The sequence below is a fragment of the Manacus vitellinus genome, unplaced genomic scaffold (assembly GCF_001715985.3).
Source record: "Manacus vitellinus isolate BGI_N305 unplaced genomic scaffold, ASM171598v3 scaffold_37_pilon, whole genome shotgun sequence".
Classification (NCBI taxonomy): Eukaryota; Metazoa; Chordata; class Aves; order Passeriformes; family Pipridae; genus Manacus; species Manacus vitellinus.
In genome coordinates, this window is record NW_021940517.1 from 4,445,705 (window position 1) to 4,461,450 (window position 15,746).

The 15,746-nt window shown below is 39.9% G+C and overlaps 1 protein-coding gene across 1 annotated transcript in view; it reads right to left on the minus strand.

Moving 5' to 3' along the window:
* The window catches only part of WDR27 (WD repeat domain 27), a 94,529-nt gene extending 79,219 nt beyond the window's left edge, over positions 1–15,310 (minus strand). Inside the window, 12 exon segments of the mRNA XM_018077463.2 lie at positions 81–157; positions 2,635–2,768; positions 3,688–3,755; positions 4,190–4,293; positions 6,780–6,912; positions 8,708–8,822; positions 9,571–9,641; positions 10,733–10,784; positions 11,847–11,960; positions 12,429–12,553; positions 13,966–14,107; positions 15,000–15,310. Of these exon segments, the coding sequence (XP_017932952.2) occupies positions 81–157; positions 2,635–2,768; positions 3,688–3,755; positions 4,190–4,293; positions 6,780–6,912; positions 8,708–8,822; positions 9,571–9,641; positions 10,733–10,784; positions 11,847–11,960; positions 12,429–12,553; positions 13,966–14,107; positions 15,000–15,182 (1,318 nt within the window). The 5' untranslated portion in view covers positions 15,183–15,310.
* Positions 15,311–15,746: the final 436 nt, after the last annotated feature.

Below are 15,746 nucleotides of genomic sequence, written 5' to 3' on the forward strand. Positions count from 1 at the left end.
GGCACAAGCAAGTTGAAAGTCAGTTACTTTTATTAAAAATATAACTTTATTAATTAATTTCAAGATTGGTTTATACTTACCAAGTGTTTTACTAGAAGGTTCTTTCCTGTTTTTCTTTAAACCTTTAAGCAATGGAGAATTTGTCAATAAAGAACACCTAAGTTATAAAACCAAGAACAAAACTTGATCAATGCAATGGACAAAAGTATCAGACTAGGAAAAGCTGTCAGAATTCCCTTTTAGCTATTTTTCTGCATGTGGGCATGTATATGTGCAACAACAGCAATGACATTTTAATAAAAACAAACAAGGCATAGTGGATTAGTTATTAGCTCAGATACCCAGCAGCACAGGTAAGACTTGGCCCTGACTGGATTCACAGATGATTGCATTTACATGTTAGATCCTATTTCATGTTGACTTGATTTTATTATAAGCACTGAAATGTGCACTTCGGTGTATATTGCAGGTTTTTTGTTGTCTTTAAGATGTCAGTATTTTCTCATAAATCATTTACAGGGACTTAAAGGACAAGAAGGTGGTAGTCAGCAGGAATTCACCAAGGGTGAACTTGATAAACTTCTATGATAAAATGAGTGGCTCAGTAGATGAGGAGAGAGCAGTGGATATTGTCTACTTTGACTTCAGTAAGGCTTTTCACACTGTTCCCCATAAGGTTCTCATAGAGAAGCTGATGAAGTATGGGCTGGGTGAGCCTACACTGAGGTGGACTGAAAACCAGATAACTAGCAGAGTACATCAGGGGTCAATATTGGGCCCAATTCCATTCAACATCTGCATTAATAATCTGGATGAAGGAGCAGAGTGTACCCGCACCATGTTTTCTAATGACACAAAACTGAGAGGAGTGTCTTTAAGAGCAGAAAATTGTGCTGCCATCCAGAGAGACATTTACAGTCTGGAGAAAACGGGCTGACAGCAACCTTGTGAAGTTCATCAAGGTGAAATGCAAAGTCCTGCACCAGAGGAGGAACAACCCTATGCAGCTGTAAAGCAGAGTCCAGCACCCACTGACAAGACAAGAGGCAATGCACAAAAAATGAAACACAGGAGAGTCTGTCTGAACACCAGGAAATACTTTTGTACTGTGAGGATTACTGAGCACTGGCACAGGCTACCCAGAGAGCCTGTGGTGTCTCCCTCCTTGGAGATATCCAAAAGTTGTTTGGAAGTTGTGGTGGTTTCAGCCACCTGGCCCCACCCCCTGAGGCTGGACATGATTAATCCCAAGTAAGCTTCTGACGTAGGACCAATGGAGAGCTGGGTTTCGCCCCTGTGAAATTAACATATCACAACAACTGAGAAAGGAAGCTGTTGGCGTAGCTGGAAAATCGGGCAGCCGTGTAAGTGCCGAGGGGAGTCCCCCTCGAGTTCGGGGGAGCCCCTGGGCCCCCGCTGCCCTGGCCCAGCCAGGGCTGCGGGAGTTTTTCGCCGTTTCCCCCCACCACCACCACTGCCAGCGGGGGCGGCGGGACAGCCCTGAGCGGCCAGGCACGGCACTGGAGTGAGAGAGAAACTCCCCAGGAGTTTCCCAGCCGGCCTCACCGCCTTCCCCCACCGCGGGAGGGGGGGTGGGTGAGGAGCTGGCTGGCCCTGCGCAGCCCCGGAGTAGCCCGGGACAGGCTGGAGCGGCAGCCGTGCCGCCGGTGCGGCGGTGATGGCCCGGGGCCGTCCAACCCTGGCCCTGAGTAAGGCCCTGTGAAGAAGTGGTGACAGCAACGCACGGAATAGAGCAGAGCAGGCCTAGAATATGGCATAGAGCCAACCGAGCAGGTTTTTCTAAGAGACTCTAATGAAATTTCGGGGTATATAAAAGACTGAGCAAAACCTAGAAAAATCCTGCGACCTGGTGAGACGAGAATAGATCCAGCGTGGAGGAGTCCTTAAACCTTACCCCCCCAGGAGGAAGCCCGCGGGATAGGAAAAAAGTCTCAGAAACTTTAATTCCTTGACTGTGGCGAAGACCTGGTGAGACGAGAGCTCCCTCGAAACCCAGGAGGATCTGCTCAACAGAGGCAAAACTCCAAAACTCCATTTGAGAAAGAGAGACTTTAACTATCGCCCTGAAAACTTCTCCTGAACTGATGTGGGAGGGTCTAGGGGTGGTAGAAATTGTGTTAATGCTGTGTATCTATTTATTCTTTAGTTTAAGTTTCTTTAGTTATAGTTTTCATACTTAAGATTATATATATATATGTATATATGTATTATAATATTTATTGTGTTAGTAATTTTAATATAATTCCCTTCCCTCAGGCTGAGTTGTGTCTGTCTGAAAACTTCTCTCACTCACGAACAAATTGTGGGGAAGCTTGGAAATTAAATTTTTGGGGTGAAACCACCACAGATGTGGTGCTGGCCAACTGACTCCAAGTGGATCTGTTTGAACAAGGTAGTTGGACAAGGTGACCTGCAGAGGTGCCTTCCAAACTGAACCATTCTGTGATTCTGTGATTTCTCACACTCTATACAACTAAAGTATGACAGGAAAAGAAGTAAAATAAAACCATGTCAACAAATAGCATTGTACAATACCATGTGATGCACCTTAATTGCCAGGTAAACAAATGCCCAATCCAACACAGAGAAAAAAACCATTGAATTATTCTGTACCTGGCAATAACTGATAGACTGTTCTCATTTCCACATGGGAGAAAAACATTGTTCTGAGTTCTCACCAATGTAGCAAGGTTAACTTCCAACACAGCAATCATATCTTCAAACATTGAGGTGATCAAGCACAAAACCTGCAGCAATTATGCCATAAAATAATACTCTGTTTACAAGCTCCAACAACAAAGCATTTATAATGGAAAATCACTTTCTGTCATTTATGAAAATTAGTCAAAAATATCCATGCATTTGGTCCTGAAGAGCATTAAGCAGTAAAGAGTGGTTAATATTGTCTTTCAAAACTATGCTTATGTTGCTTAAATAAGTGTCTTAACAGTCTTACATACATAACAGAGAGAGGAATTCCAACAGCCTCTACACTGGACATATTTCTGCAGTAACAGTTGTGAGACAAGAAGTACACATGGAAGAAAGATTGGCTTCAGCAACATGAACAAAACATTCTAAGATCTGAATTTAAAACAAAATCCTTCTCTAAAGCAAGACACTGCTTTGTTAAGTATACAGAAAGGCCTAGATTAAACTCCGTTCTGTAGGAAACCTGCAACATCAGAAATGGAGTATACAGACCAGAATGCCTTCCAGTTCTTTAAATCACTTTTAATGACTTTCCACAACTCAAATAGTTTTGACAGACTTCATGGAAGGATTCAAAAGTAGTTCATCCTAACATTTGTTTGAGAAACAAGGTATAACAATGCTTATATCTTTTTTTCCCCTAAAAGATTGCCTCTCCTTCGCCAGTGGTCATTCTTAACATTCAAGATACACACCAAACACTATAAAAATTCACCTTCTCCTTATTAAACCCTATAGACTACATACAAGCTGTGAGAGCTTTAAAACTATCCAGCTATTAAAACTAGTAGATCTCATACAGTAAAACCAGTCGTCTCCAAAGAAATTACTGTGTAATTCACACCAAGTAAAACAAATGTGCACATTAATCTCTAAAAAAACCATATAATTACTAGCTATTGGAAATACTGGAAGTGTAAACATTCATTAAATCAATGTTTGCTGTATACTCACTTTTCCATTAACTGTCTTCTTTGTCAGTGCACATGATCTGGCAAACCGAATGCTGAGGTCACTGTAATCTTTACCAAAGAGAACACAGAGCTATAAAATTGTATTTGCATTTCAGAAGAAAAACCTAACATCCCCAAGACAGAAAAAAAAAATTACTCATACTAATTTGACATGAACCTAATCCACTGCCTTCAGAATATATCCTTCTAGCCTACCCTCACATTATGAAGTAGGAGTAGAATAACATTGCTCGTATTTAACACTCATGAACTGCAAAATTGAATAAAAATTAATTGCCAGCCACTACACAAATCTAGTGCCAACATGTCTTCTGAGAAAATCAGGTCCAGGAAACCATATAAAAATTAACTGGAAGAAAGCTATTTTTAAAGAAACAGTTTTAATTGTATTCTGCTATTTCACAAACTAATTCTTGTACTATTTATGTCAGATAATGAAAGCAATCACATTATAGTGTAGTCAAATATCTCACAGAACATACCTTTGTAAGACAAAAAAGCTTCTAATTCAAAGTTTGCCAAATTAATTATTAACAAGCCAGTAGAGGTTCCTATCCAAAAATAGCTAGTATTAAGGGCAGAATACCTATTAAAAAAAGGAGAAAAATATCTCTGAGTAGCATAGAAAAGCTTTTTTTATTACCACACAACACACAGCAAATAGCATTTTTAATGCTTGTTACCCAGTCCCAGGACAACAATAATAAACCCCATCAAAATAAAGATTTTTCATTTACAGCATATTTTTTTAAATCTGTAGCTCAAAGTAAAAACTTTCAAACAAAATTGGTGAAGTTTTGAAAACCAAGAACAGAACACAACCCTTGATTTTACGTAAGTGCTTATGGCAAGTCTAAAACAACAGAGGAAATACTTTTCTTCAAAAATTACTGTGGTTTGTAAGAGCTGGGAGATGTTGTAAAAGCACTGTATACACAAAGAGTAAATTCAAACCACGAGGCAAATCCACATATAGTCTTACTTTTACCACTTCCACATGAACACTCAAAAAAACAGTGAAATTCAAGGTATGTTTGTACATAATTAAAGTATAAGAGAAAAGTCAGCAGAAACTAAGAGGAAAAAAAAACCCAGCCAAGCCTGGAATGTCTGTCTCAGTCTGTGCTTAGTGGCAGCAGTACTGCAGTTAGGTAATGAAATCCAGCTTTTGGAATCACCACAGAGTAAATCAACTGGTTACAATTTCAGTCAACACCCTCACAGAAGAAAAATGTTATCAAGCATAAGATGATTGTAACAAAACAACAGTTGTCATTTTCAAAGAACTAAAAATATTTTGATGCCAGAATATATAAAAATTGACATCAACATCTTAATAAATTTTCCAGATAGGAGTGAGTAGACTTATTGGTTTTATTTGTAAAGTCAGACCACAAGAGTTAAAATAAGGGAATGAAAAAGTATAAAACTGAAACTTGGTATGAAAATACTCACCACAGTGGCTTAATACCTTTTTTAATTAAAAACAAAATAAAAGAAACAAACAAAAACACCCTCCAAACACATACAGTCAAATAGTTTAAAAAGACCTGAATAGACAGTTTATAAGCAGAACAAAACCTTCAACTGTGACGTGAGAGCTAAAAGAACAAATAATTCTTAGATGTACAATGTGAGGCAGTAACAGGTGGGTATTGGAAAGCAACGTTATTTCAATTCAGAAAATTGTTTCAAATAACCTGTTACTGTGGATTCATTTCAGGCAACCATGTTTCAAAAGGAGATTGAAAAAGAAATGTTAAAATTTTAAAAATGTTACACAAAACATGCCTTATACAATGTACAAACTATTTCATCCAGAAGTGCAGAGGTAATTTGTTCATGAGCTAGAATTTGCTATCCAAGGAGGGAACTTGATAGTGGTGGACCCTGGACTATAAGATTAAAAAACATACTTAAAGGTAATAACGGTGCACAAAAAGAGGGTAACTCAGATTAGAAGTAAAATGGAATTAGTCAGTTCCTGGAACAACTTAACTACAGACATGGTGGATTCTTTATCACCAGAAAACTAGTAATCTTGAAAGATGTGCTGTAGTTCAAAAAAAAACTATGTTTTTTATGCAGATAAAATTTTGATAATTTGAGAGTGATATTATACAAGCAATAAGACTGACTGTAATAATGCATCACATGGCCTTAAAGTGTTATCATTACATTAAAGTATGTCTGAGATGTGCATCTTAAAAATCACCACTTCCTTCCTCTCAATGGTAGTATTTCTAAAAATGTAGGCATCATGAAAATAATTGTTAATAATTACTTAATTTGGACATAAAGACAACCAAAATTATCCAGGACTTCTGGATATTTTTCTTCTTTGTTTACCAGAAGTTGTTTATATATCTAACCAGAGTTTAATCAGTTACATCTGTAAAACCCACCACAGGGCAAAGGTCAGGACAAGAGTTTCCTAAAAGGTGATATGGCTGAGAAATTTATCCAAATGACAATTACAAATAACAAAAAAACCCAAGCTGTTCTATAAGACACTTCTTGTGGCAGTGTCCTGAACAGATCCCTGGGTGCCTGATAATATGGATAAATTTCTCTTCAGGAAAGAAATGTAATGTAAGAATTCATTCATGGAAGGAGTAAAAACATCATGTTCTGAAATCTCCGTCTCTAGTACAGAAGTTTGACTGGAGCAGGTTTATGTAGTTCAAAAGTTATTAAATTTGGAATGCAAACTGACAAGCATGCAGTGGCAGCATAAGATTTATTTCTTCAGGAAAGCAAACTCAAAATAAATTTGGTTTCTTAATTACTTTTTAATTCATCTTCCCTGATCAACTGGTATCAATAGATGTTAAAATGGATATTGCCAAAGACATTTTTATAAAATTATTTTTCAGAATAACAACCAATTTTAACTTTGTGTATATTATCTTCCTAAGAGTAGGCCATCAAAACTTGCAGATCACTAAAAATATTATTTTCCTGCTGCATTTTCTAAAAAATAGTAAGTTGCAGTAAAAACAATCCAAGAACCAATAGGAACTCCTAGGAATAAATTCAAGCCAAATACTAGGTGGTTTTTAAAGGACTTACATCTTTTCTTCATTATGGAAACATACTGAAAAGTCACAATGTTCAATTAAGAGAACAGGCAATGATGTTTCCACTGATCCTTCTGGTCTCATGTTCTCTGTTTTGCAAACCTTGGACTCATTTTGCCCTTCACCTAAGAAAGACAATCAACAATACTAGCTATCAAAAACAATAAAATAAGGGAAACAGATAGGATTTAAGAGAGAATTGGAAGTAGTGAGGTAGCATGAACTAAGACCACACTCAAGAAACTTCTATTTCAAAAGATGGATACATCCTAGCCCTCTTGAAATTTCTTTCCTGATTCTTATGTGCTTTCTTCAAATGTCTTATTTCAAACACCTAGAGATAAAATCCAAAGAGCCTACTTATGGACTGAAAAGGATTTTGCAGAATTTAGGTGTTTTCATCTCAAAAAAGTGACACCGAAAGCCATATATCCTTAAATATGCTGGGGATCCACTTAGCCTGAAAATTCCCTTGACACTAAAATTACAGTGCAATCCAAAAACAAGGTGAAAATCCACTTCAGTTTCATCTTCCCAAGGAGTCTCCAACCCATCATAAATGTGCATTCACCACTAAGAACTACTAGCATTAAATTCAGCATTAGGCACAGATATTACATCGCTGTCTTCCAAACATAACAGTGACATCCATATATTTTAAACAATAACAAGAAATGTTGCAGTCTTCCTCCTTAAGTTAGGAGCTTAGAATTATGGAAGCTGGACCACTAGGCAAGTAAGTCATTGATTCAGAAAAAGAGCAAGCAAGGGAAAGCAGATGTCCCTTTCCCTAAGAAAACTCTGTCTTGCTTGCCTTTAGAAGGACCTCAACCCACTTCAGCCGGTGTGCAAGTAGTCTGAGTACCTGATCCTCAGGGATCCAAGGAGGATCCGAGAATTCTCAAGGGACCACATGCCTAAGAGGTGTAAAATGTTCCAATAGTTCTCTCGTTTTGCCTTGGAGTCAGGGACCACGAGAGGTAACCCTCTCCCTGGTGCGCCCAACCCCTGGGCACTCTGTGGCAGGCAGGCCGAGCAGGTGGGTGGCACACCACGATCACGCGCCATTCACACGCCCACCATGCGGCAACCACACGGCAAACGTGCCCATCACAGGACAATCAGGTGCTCAGCACGCCTGTTGCTACTACAGTTGCACTGCTCACAGTGCCCAGGGCAGGTAGCCCTAAAGGACTTACAGAATTCTGAGGAAGAATCAGAACTGGATAAGGGAATGCAGACACAGCCACAGCAGTGCTGAGGGGATGGGTGTCTGCACTGGCACTGCCCGTGGGAAGACGGTTACCTCTCCTGGCACCAATGATGTTACCTGCTCATGCTGACCTGAGGCAGGACAAGAGAACTATCAAATCAGTTTGATATCAGGGAATCACCCTGCTGAGGCTACCAGTGCAGCCTTTAAAGACTCAGAAGTACTCTGTGTTATACCACTAGAAATACCATAGCCAGAGAAAAATGATATCATGGAGGGCCTGGTATGGATAAAGAATAAATAAATAAATAAATAAATAAAAGTAAAAAAAAATAAAGAGATTCTTAGAAACTTCAAAGGTAACTGAGAAATGTTGTTCCATTTAGACAAGGGATTAATTCTGAGGCATTGGTTCTGTTCTCACTGAAGTCTTGGGCAATGAGTTCAGTAAAAAACAAATTACTTACTAGTGCACATCATGTAACATTTTATAAGCAAATGCATTGGCCAAGATTTTATTACAGACATACATGTGTAATTCTTTCCAGATAGGCCAATACCCAACTACATATCAGCTTCAGTAAGAATTCCATGCCATAGTCTGAGACTCATAATTCTATCACTTACATTAAAATCTTACGGGGTGTAAAAAGCACACACTCAGTAGCCACTAACAACTATAGAGCATTCTAGAAGCACTGTGCTACCTATTTCTTTTCCAGATTTCCACACTTTATTACAGAATTTCTCTTGTTCTTTCTTTAAGTTGATATGTGTTACACAACGATAATTATGATCACTGATTAAACTGAAGATCCAAAGCTGCAAGAAAAAGAAAAAGCAATTGCAATAACCCTTTGACACTAAATATAAAGCTTACATTAATACAAACTAAAGATCCAGTATTTAAAACTTTTGATGTAACTAATGAACTTCTTTGAACTGCAGATCAAATTCCCACATGTTTATGTGTTTGAAAAAAACTCCTCATAGACTATTTCCCACAACTAAAAATCACAGGTAACATGCATGTCATTGCTCACTGGGTCATGTAGGTGAATTTCGTTTATACCTTTCTCTTTTAAGACAAAGGTGTAGTTAAATCTTTAATTGTCTTAAGAATTCACTGAACAGTAATCATGAAGGAAAACAGCTGAAAAATCTCATAAAAATATATAACTAACATTAAAGAGGTGAAATGCATATTCACAGTTATTACATTTGTATTAGAATTCCAACATGCTGAAATCATAGTCCTATTTTTCACATTTTTTCTTTTAAAACAGGTATATTTATAGCCTCTCAGCATACTCTTCTTACATAATCACTGACTGTGCTCTTAAAAACTTTCCTGGTTTTCAGGAAAAGGTTTGTTTTGTAACAGAAGTCTTATATACTATATATGATTTATGGTCAAAGAATTTGACCATAAATTGAATTATGATTGCTAAAATAACCACTGCAACACTTCAAAACTTGTATGCCGTTTGTGAAGCTTTTTTATAGACAGAAACATTAATAATAGTTGACTGTTTTGACATAGAGACTGAGTTTAATGGGCAATTCTTACCTGTCCCTCAGCACATCCAGTGACAAGTTGTTTGTTTTCTTCATCAATTAGCAGACTTAGCAAAGGAAACGCTGCTTGAAAAAAAAAGTATTTGATTGAAATACATTTAATTAAAACACATGATTCAAAATTGAATACCTCCTATTCATAAAAATAGGGGAAGAAACCTTACTACACTTCTTACAGTTGCACAGTGATTTGTGTGCCTTAGTCTTTGTGCTGCTAAGGGCTTTTCACTTGAGGGTTTGCGAACTGCCTTTTACCCAAGCTGCCGTGGCATGGTTTTCAGAACCCCTGTGGTCAGTGGCTTTCCCTTGTTTCAACCATGCAGTTGGTTTCATGGTCTTGCACCTGCAAACACTGACATTGTGCTCATGGCAGGTTTTCAAGTTAAACAATTGCCACAGGCAAATGGGGGGATTCATTGCTTCTCCCTCTCCTTTCCTAATGTGTGTTTTTAGCTTTTAGTTTATATGAGGTCCTTCAACAAAACATTATGCACAAATCTTAACAACCAGCTCCATGCAACTCACACCCCCAGTGTGCGCTCCAGTCACCACTAACAGCACAAACAAGCAGGAACAACCAAAGGGAAGTTCTGAGTAGGTCCTGTTGAAACCTGTACGGTTCCTGTAGGAAAAGTGCTTTGAAGGAGGGGTCCCCGCTACACCGGAGACAATGCTTCCCCTCCTCCTCTTCTCTCCTTTTGCTCGTCTTTCCACAAAACAAGCTTTCATCTTTAAAGTCAATATATACCATCAACTGCAGACACTGTTAATAAACCTACATATGGTGTAGTATTTCTTTTTATGTCATGCACAAAACTTGAAGGAAAGCAAGCACACAGTACTCCGATAGTGGAATTCTGCCTACAAAACGAGAGAGAGCTCCATTCGTGTATCTCAGTAAGTGGCACGTTACATACACATCCTGTACAAAAAGAGTTGTTTATGAAAGTACACTAAAACTATCCACCAGGAAGTTCACTTTAAAGGAACATACAGCTACTATTGGCTTTAAAGGATAATATGTTTACCGCTCCCTAGTCTTCTAGAATTATTTTCACTAAATCAACAAAAAACTTCTACAATAATGATAGACTACTCTTTAGAGAGAAGAGGTTTTTGCTAAGAAAAAATACATATAAAAATAGAAAACTTACCTGTTATTATTCCCGACTGATATATTAATTGGCCGGTAGAATAGTCCCACACCTTTGAATAAAAAAAAGACGTAGATAGGTATCTACTTAGGTCTCTAAGGAAACACAACCTTTAACGGCCATCACGTGGTGAAAACAGAGAAATGCAACCATTGAAAGTGATGTCCTTAGATAAGGATTTTTTTCAGCACTTGTTTCCAAGTACAAAGGGCTTTGTTTAATTGATAAGCATCCATGGTGTAAAAGGTGAAACTCACATAATATGATTACATGAAGTAATTAGAAGTACTTGTTATCATCTTTGCTTAGTTTGATATCTTAGTGATTTTAGCTAAATTAATGAAAATACATACATTAATGCACCAGAAAAGAAAAAAAGAGGAAAGGAAGGGGAGAAGGGAGGGGAGAGAGGGGAGGGACCCACAACCTTTGATATTTATTTTAGCCTGTAGAAAAAATTTTGGGCTACATTTAGAGTCATACTGAGGACAATCAGTAGTAGATTAAAATGTATGCAATCATGGTACCTATCCCAATATGTCCTAGAAAATACATCTGGGTTCACTCAGGCTTCTTTTTCCCCTTACTGTCTAAGTTGTCTTACAATTGTCATCACGCACAGCAGCAGCAATCCATGGTGTCGTCATATAAAATGTCGTCTGTCAAAAATCCTACCAATATGCAATAACCCAGCCATTGCATACAATAACCCAAGCCGATATTCCCAAAAGGGAAAATTCAAATCAATGTCAGCAGACTCACAGTGAAATGTTTTGATTCAGTTTAGCATACCTAAAACACTTCAGCTACAGTGAAACTAATCAAAATATTTTATTTTCTTTCTATGTGCTAGATGATAATAATCACCAAAGTTAACAATTCATGTGGAAAGTTTTGAATATACAAAATCTGCATTGTTCTTTTAAAAAAGAGAAATTAATTTTTACAATAATTTTTACAATAATTCCTAGCATCTCTAAGAACCATGTCCTTCTCTCTATAAAGTCAAAGATGTTTTTTGCTTTATCCTCACAAAATATTTCAAGGTGAACAAAATTACTTCACATATTCACTAAATTATTCTTTTTAAAGTTTATCTATGCAATTTCCTTGCCTTAAAGGTTCTGTCTTCTGACACTGATATGAGCATGCTTTTCTCCCATGTGCAAAACTCAGTAGCAGTCACTGGAGCCAGGTGGCCATCCAACTTAGCTAGTATAGTTTCATTCTGTGATTAGTCAGTCAAAAACAACAACACATTAGATTTCAAACTAAAATTGACTATTAAGTAAATATTTTAATAATAACTGTTGCTAAACATTGTCAGACTTGTTTTCAAAGTATAACTCAATAAGATTTTTCTCATGGAAACTGCAGCCCTGTATATCATCCTGCTGACAAAGCCACTACACATTACATTTGGTTCTTCAGAATGAATGATATAGGAATATTTTTTCAGATGACCTAAGAATGTTTTCTTCTTCTAAGTTATTGAGATATTCTTTCACTTCAGCTTTTTTAATCTAGTTTTCTATTTGGTATGTGTTGCATTATCAAGCATCTGTTCACACTTATTTTATGAGAGAAAATGAACAATTTTGCTTAATTATACTAACATTTCTGTATCATGATTTTATTTGAAAGTGAATCAGTTAATGAAATACTAGCACCATGGCTACAGAGAATGGTATCTCACCTTTGCACTTAACATGTAGATCCGATTTCCAGCACATACTGCCACTTGTTGATCATCTGGGCTAAATCTTACATGAAGCACCATTCCCAAAAGAGTTCTTATAACAAGTCCATGAGGTGTAAACCCTGCAGTAATTGTATTGTTAATGATACTCAATGAAATATAAAATTCTGGTGCAGTGAGATTTTTAGAAACTTTGCATAGTAGTTATCTAACCATAGAAGCTGTCCCAGTTTCTGTCAGGAAGATGTACAGAACAACACACTGTTTAATTACACCAGGCTATTGAAAAGCACAGAACTATGCACCATCAGAATTCCTCCATCTGCCTTGTTGCATAGACATGATCTGGTACTCTTTGAGATATTAAAAATTCCCATCAAGTTATGCTTCCATTGAAGATTGCCACAGACAGGATTTTTGGAGTAGGGTGATGTGCCCATGGAACCCAGCAGAGCCACATTAATTTTGGACGTAAGAAATCCTGACTGAAGCACAGCAAGACAGGGTTTTGAAAAATACTTCTTGATACTTTTTTTCTCCTCTTTCATTATTTCTCTACTTTCCAATCTATTTAAGCTTGAAGAGGGGTTAGAACTGCTCCCTAGAATCTAACTTCGTTGGTTGAGGCTCCAAACCTATATGGTGGTCAGGATACTAAAACTCCTGCTTTCTGTGTGTTATGTCAGCATAACTCTCTTTCACTGACACACTTTCCTCACAAATCAGATACTTGCATTGCACACACACACGTGACAACGGTGTTCCAGAGACAGGAGAGGCAAGACCAGAAAAGGCAGGATGCGAAACACCAGTTCCACAGATGTTCCAGAAAAGGTAGAATTTAGTTATTTTGGCATTGCATGTTTAATTATGCAGTGCTGCTGTGATTATTTTTTTTCTGTCCATTTTGTTCCACAGCGGCAGAACGTCACTGTCTTTGCAGTGCTTCCCTGCGTTTCCCCCGAGGTTGATGGCAGGCGCTTGTTCCCGCACAGCACCTTGGTCAGCTCCCGGGGCTGCCCCGGCGGGGCCGCCGCCGCCGGGGCTGCCCCGGCGGGGCCGCCGCCGCCGCCGCCCGCCTGCAGCCCCCGGCCCCCGGCCCAGCACGGTATCACCGAGGAAGAAGGGAAACAGAGAAATAAAGCACAGATATCGCTGTTAGGGCTGCTGGATCTGAGTGGTTGAGGTGTGCTTCTCAGAAATAACAATCTTGCTACATAAGGAACAGCGGGAGAAAAGCAGATGTTGGGGATGGTCTTCGAGGTGGCCACTGCTCAATCTGGCTGGGTATTGGTCTGAGTGATTGGTGGTGAATGATTCCCTTTGTATCACTTCCTTTTATATATATGTTATATAGAGACCCCGAGATTAGCTCAGTTGGTTAGAGTGTGGTGTTGATAACCCCAAAGTTGTGAGTTTGATCCCTAGACAGGCCTTTCACTTAAGACTTGGACTCAATGATCCTTGTGGGTTCCTTCCAACTATGATTCTTCAGCCACTCCTAAGGATATATATTATATAAATAACACGCTACCTTCTTGCACCTTCTGTGTACATTCATCAAGATTCCACACTATCACACGTTCATGAGAGGCAGAGCAGACAAGAGGTGGATTGATGTTATTTCCGAATGACAATGCAGAAATCGAGTAATGATGCCCTGACAAAAATAATGACTGACAAATGTAGATAAAGAAGAGTTAAATTAATCACTTCAAACAAAGGTTATGAACAATACAAAACTACAAATGGATAATATGCATGCAGTCAACAAAACACTAACTAGTTTTTATTTATTGTTTCAAAATCACTTAATCAACTACAATGTAGCTATACTGGGCTTGTCTGGGATGGAAATAACTTTTTGCATAGCAGCACAGTGGTTTGGATTTTGTGACAAAAACAGTGATGATAATACAGCAGTGTTTTGGCTGTTGCCAAACACTGCTTGCACAGCATGAAGGCCTTCTCTTTCTCACCACTTTTTCTCAGTTTCCCCATCTCAATAATAGGTTGAAGATGCACAAGAAGCTGTAAGGGGACACAGTCAGGACAACTCTTCTGAATCAGCAAAGGCATATTCCCGACCCTATGATGTGCTCAGCAACAAAACTGGACTACTGCGTGAAGAAGGTGTTGAGGGCCTGGGGGATTGTCTTGTAAGCTGGCTTTTGCTTGAAGCCTGTACTGGGATTGGTGTGCTTATAGGGGGTGGTAAATGACTGCCTTCGTATGGCTTCTTTCTTTGTGTTCCCTTCACTCATTAAACTATCTTTAACTCAACCTGTGACTTTTTCCTCATTTTCGCCCATCCCATACTCTCCCCACCCCGCTGGGAAGGAGTGATCAGGACACTGTGTGATGGTTTAGCTGCCAGCCACATCAACACACCACAACAGCTTATATTACTCTTATCACAATAGCAAAGCTCACAACAAATGCTAATATCTTTCCAGCATTAAAGTGAAGCCTGACCCTTCTACATTACCCTCAGATATTTTATTTATATCTCCCTTACAAGCCTTAGTTTAAAGTAGAAGACTATGCAGGGATATATTGTGGCTTTACCTGAGCAGTGGCTGTGTTCCAGATGCATAACTCATTGCCATTCACAGGGAAAGCACAGTGGTGGTGACTGCACGCCAGCTGAACAAGGGGCTCGGGCAGTTTGGCTTTAAACAAGCGCTTTTCACAGACAACGTCAGGATCGCAGCTTCCTCCAGAGGAACAACGGGCCCCGGCGCTTTCCATCCTGAGGCTGGGAACGGACCGCCGGGGCCGGCTTCTCCTCTCCGGCTGCGCCCTGCCCACGGGGGCCGAGGTTCACAGGGCCCGGGGTGGAGGACCCTCCCGCGGGAGGCGGAGAGCCCCGCCCGGCCGGGCCCCCCCGCCTCCCGCCGGGCCCGGCGCGGCCGTCACCAGGGCAGGCGGCGCCCGCCGACGGGTGGCCGGGCGGGACAGCCCCTCGCTGGCCGCGGAGCGCGGCGGGCCCGCGGCGGCACCGGGGGTCCCCCCGGCCTGCGGCAACGGGCCCCCGCGGCCGGGCGACAAGCCGCCCGGGACTGCTCCTCGCTCTCCAAGACGTGGCGGTTCTCCGCAGCCGTGCCCTGGGCTGCGCAGAAAGCAGTGTGGCCGGCAGGTCCGGGGTAGAGATTGCCCCACTCGACTCCGCTCTAGCGGGACCCCAGCTGGAGCATCCAGCACGAGATAGGCAGGACGTGTTGAGCCGGTCTGTAAGGACAGATGCCAACACCTCTCCTGTCAGAAGACAGGATGAAAGAGCTGGGGTTTTCACAGAATCAGAATGGGTCAGGT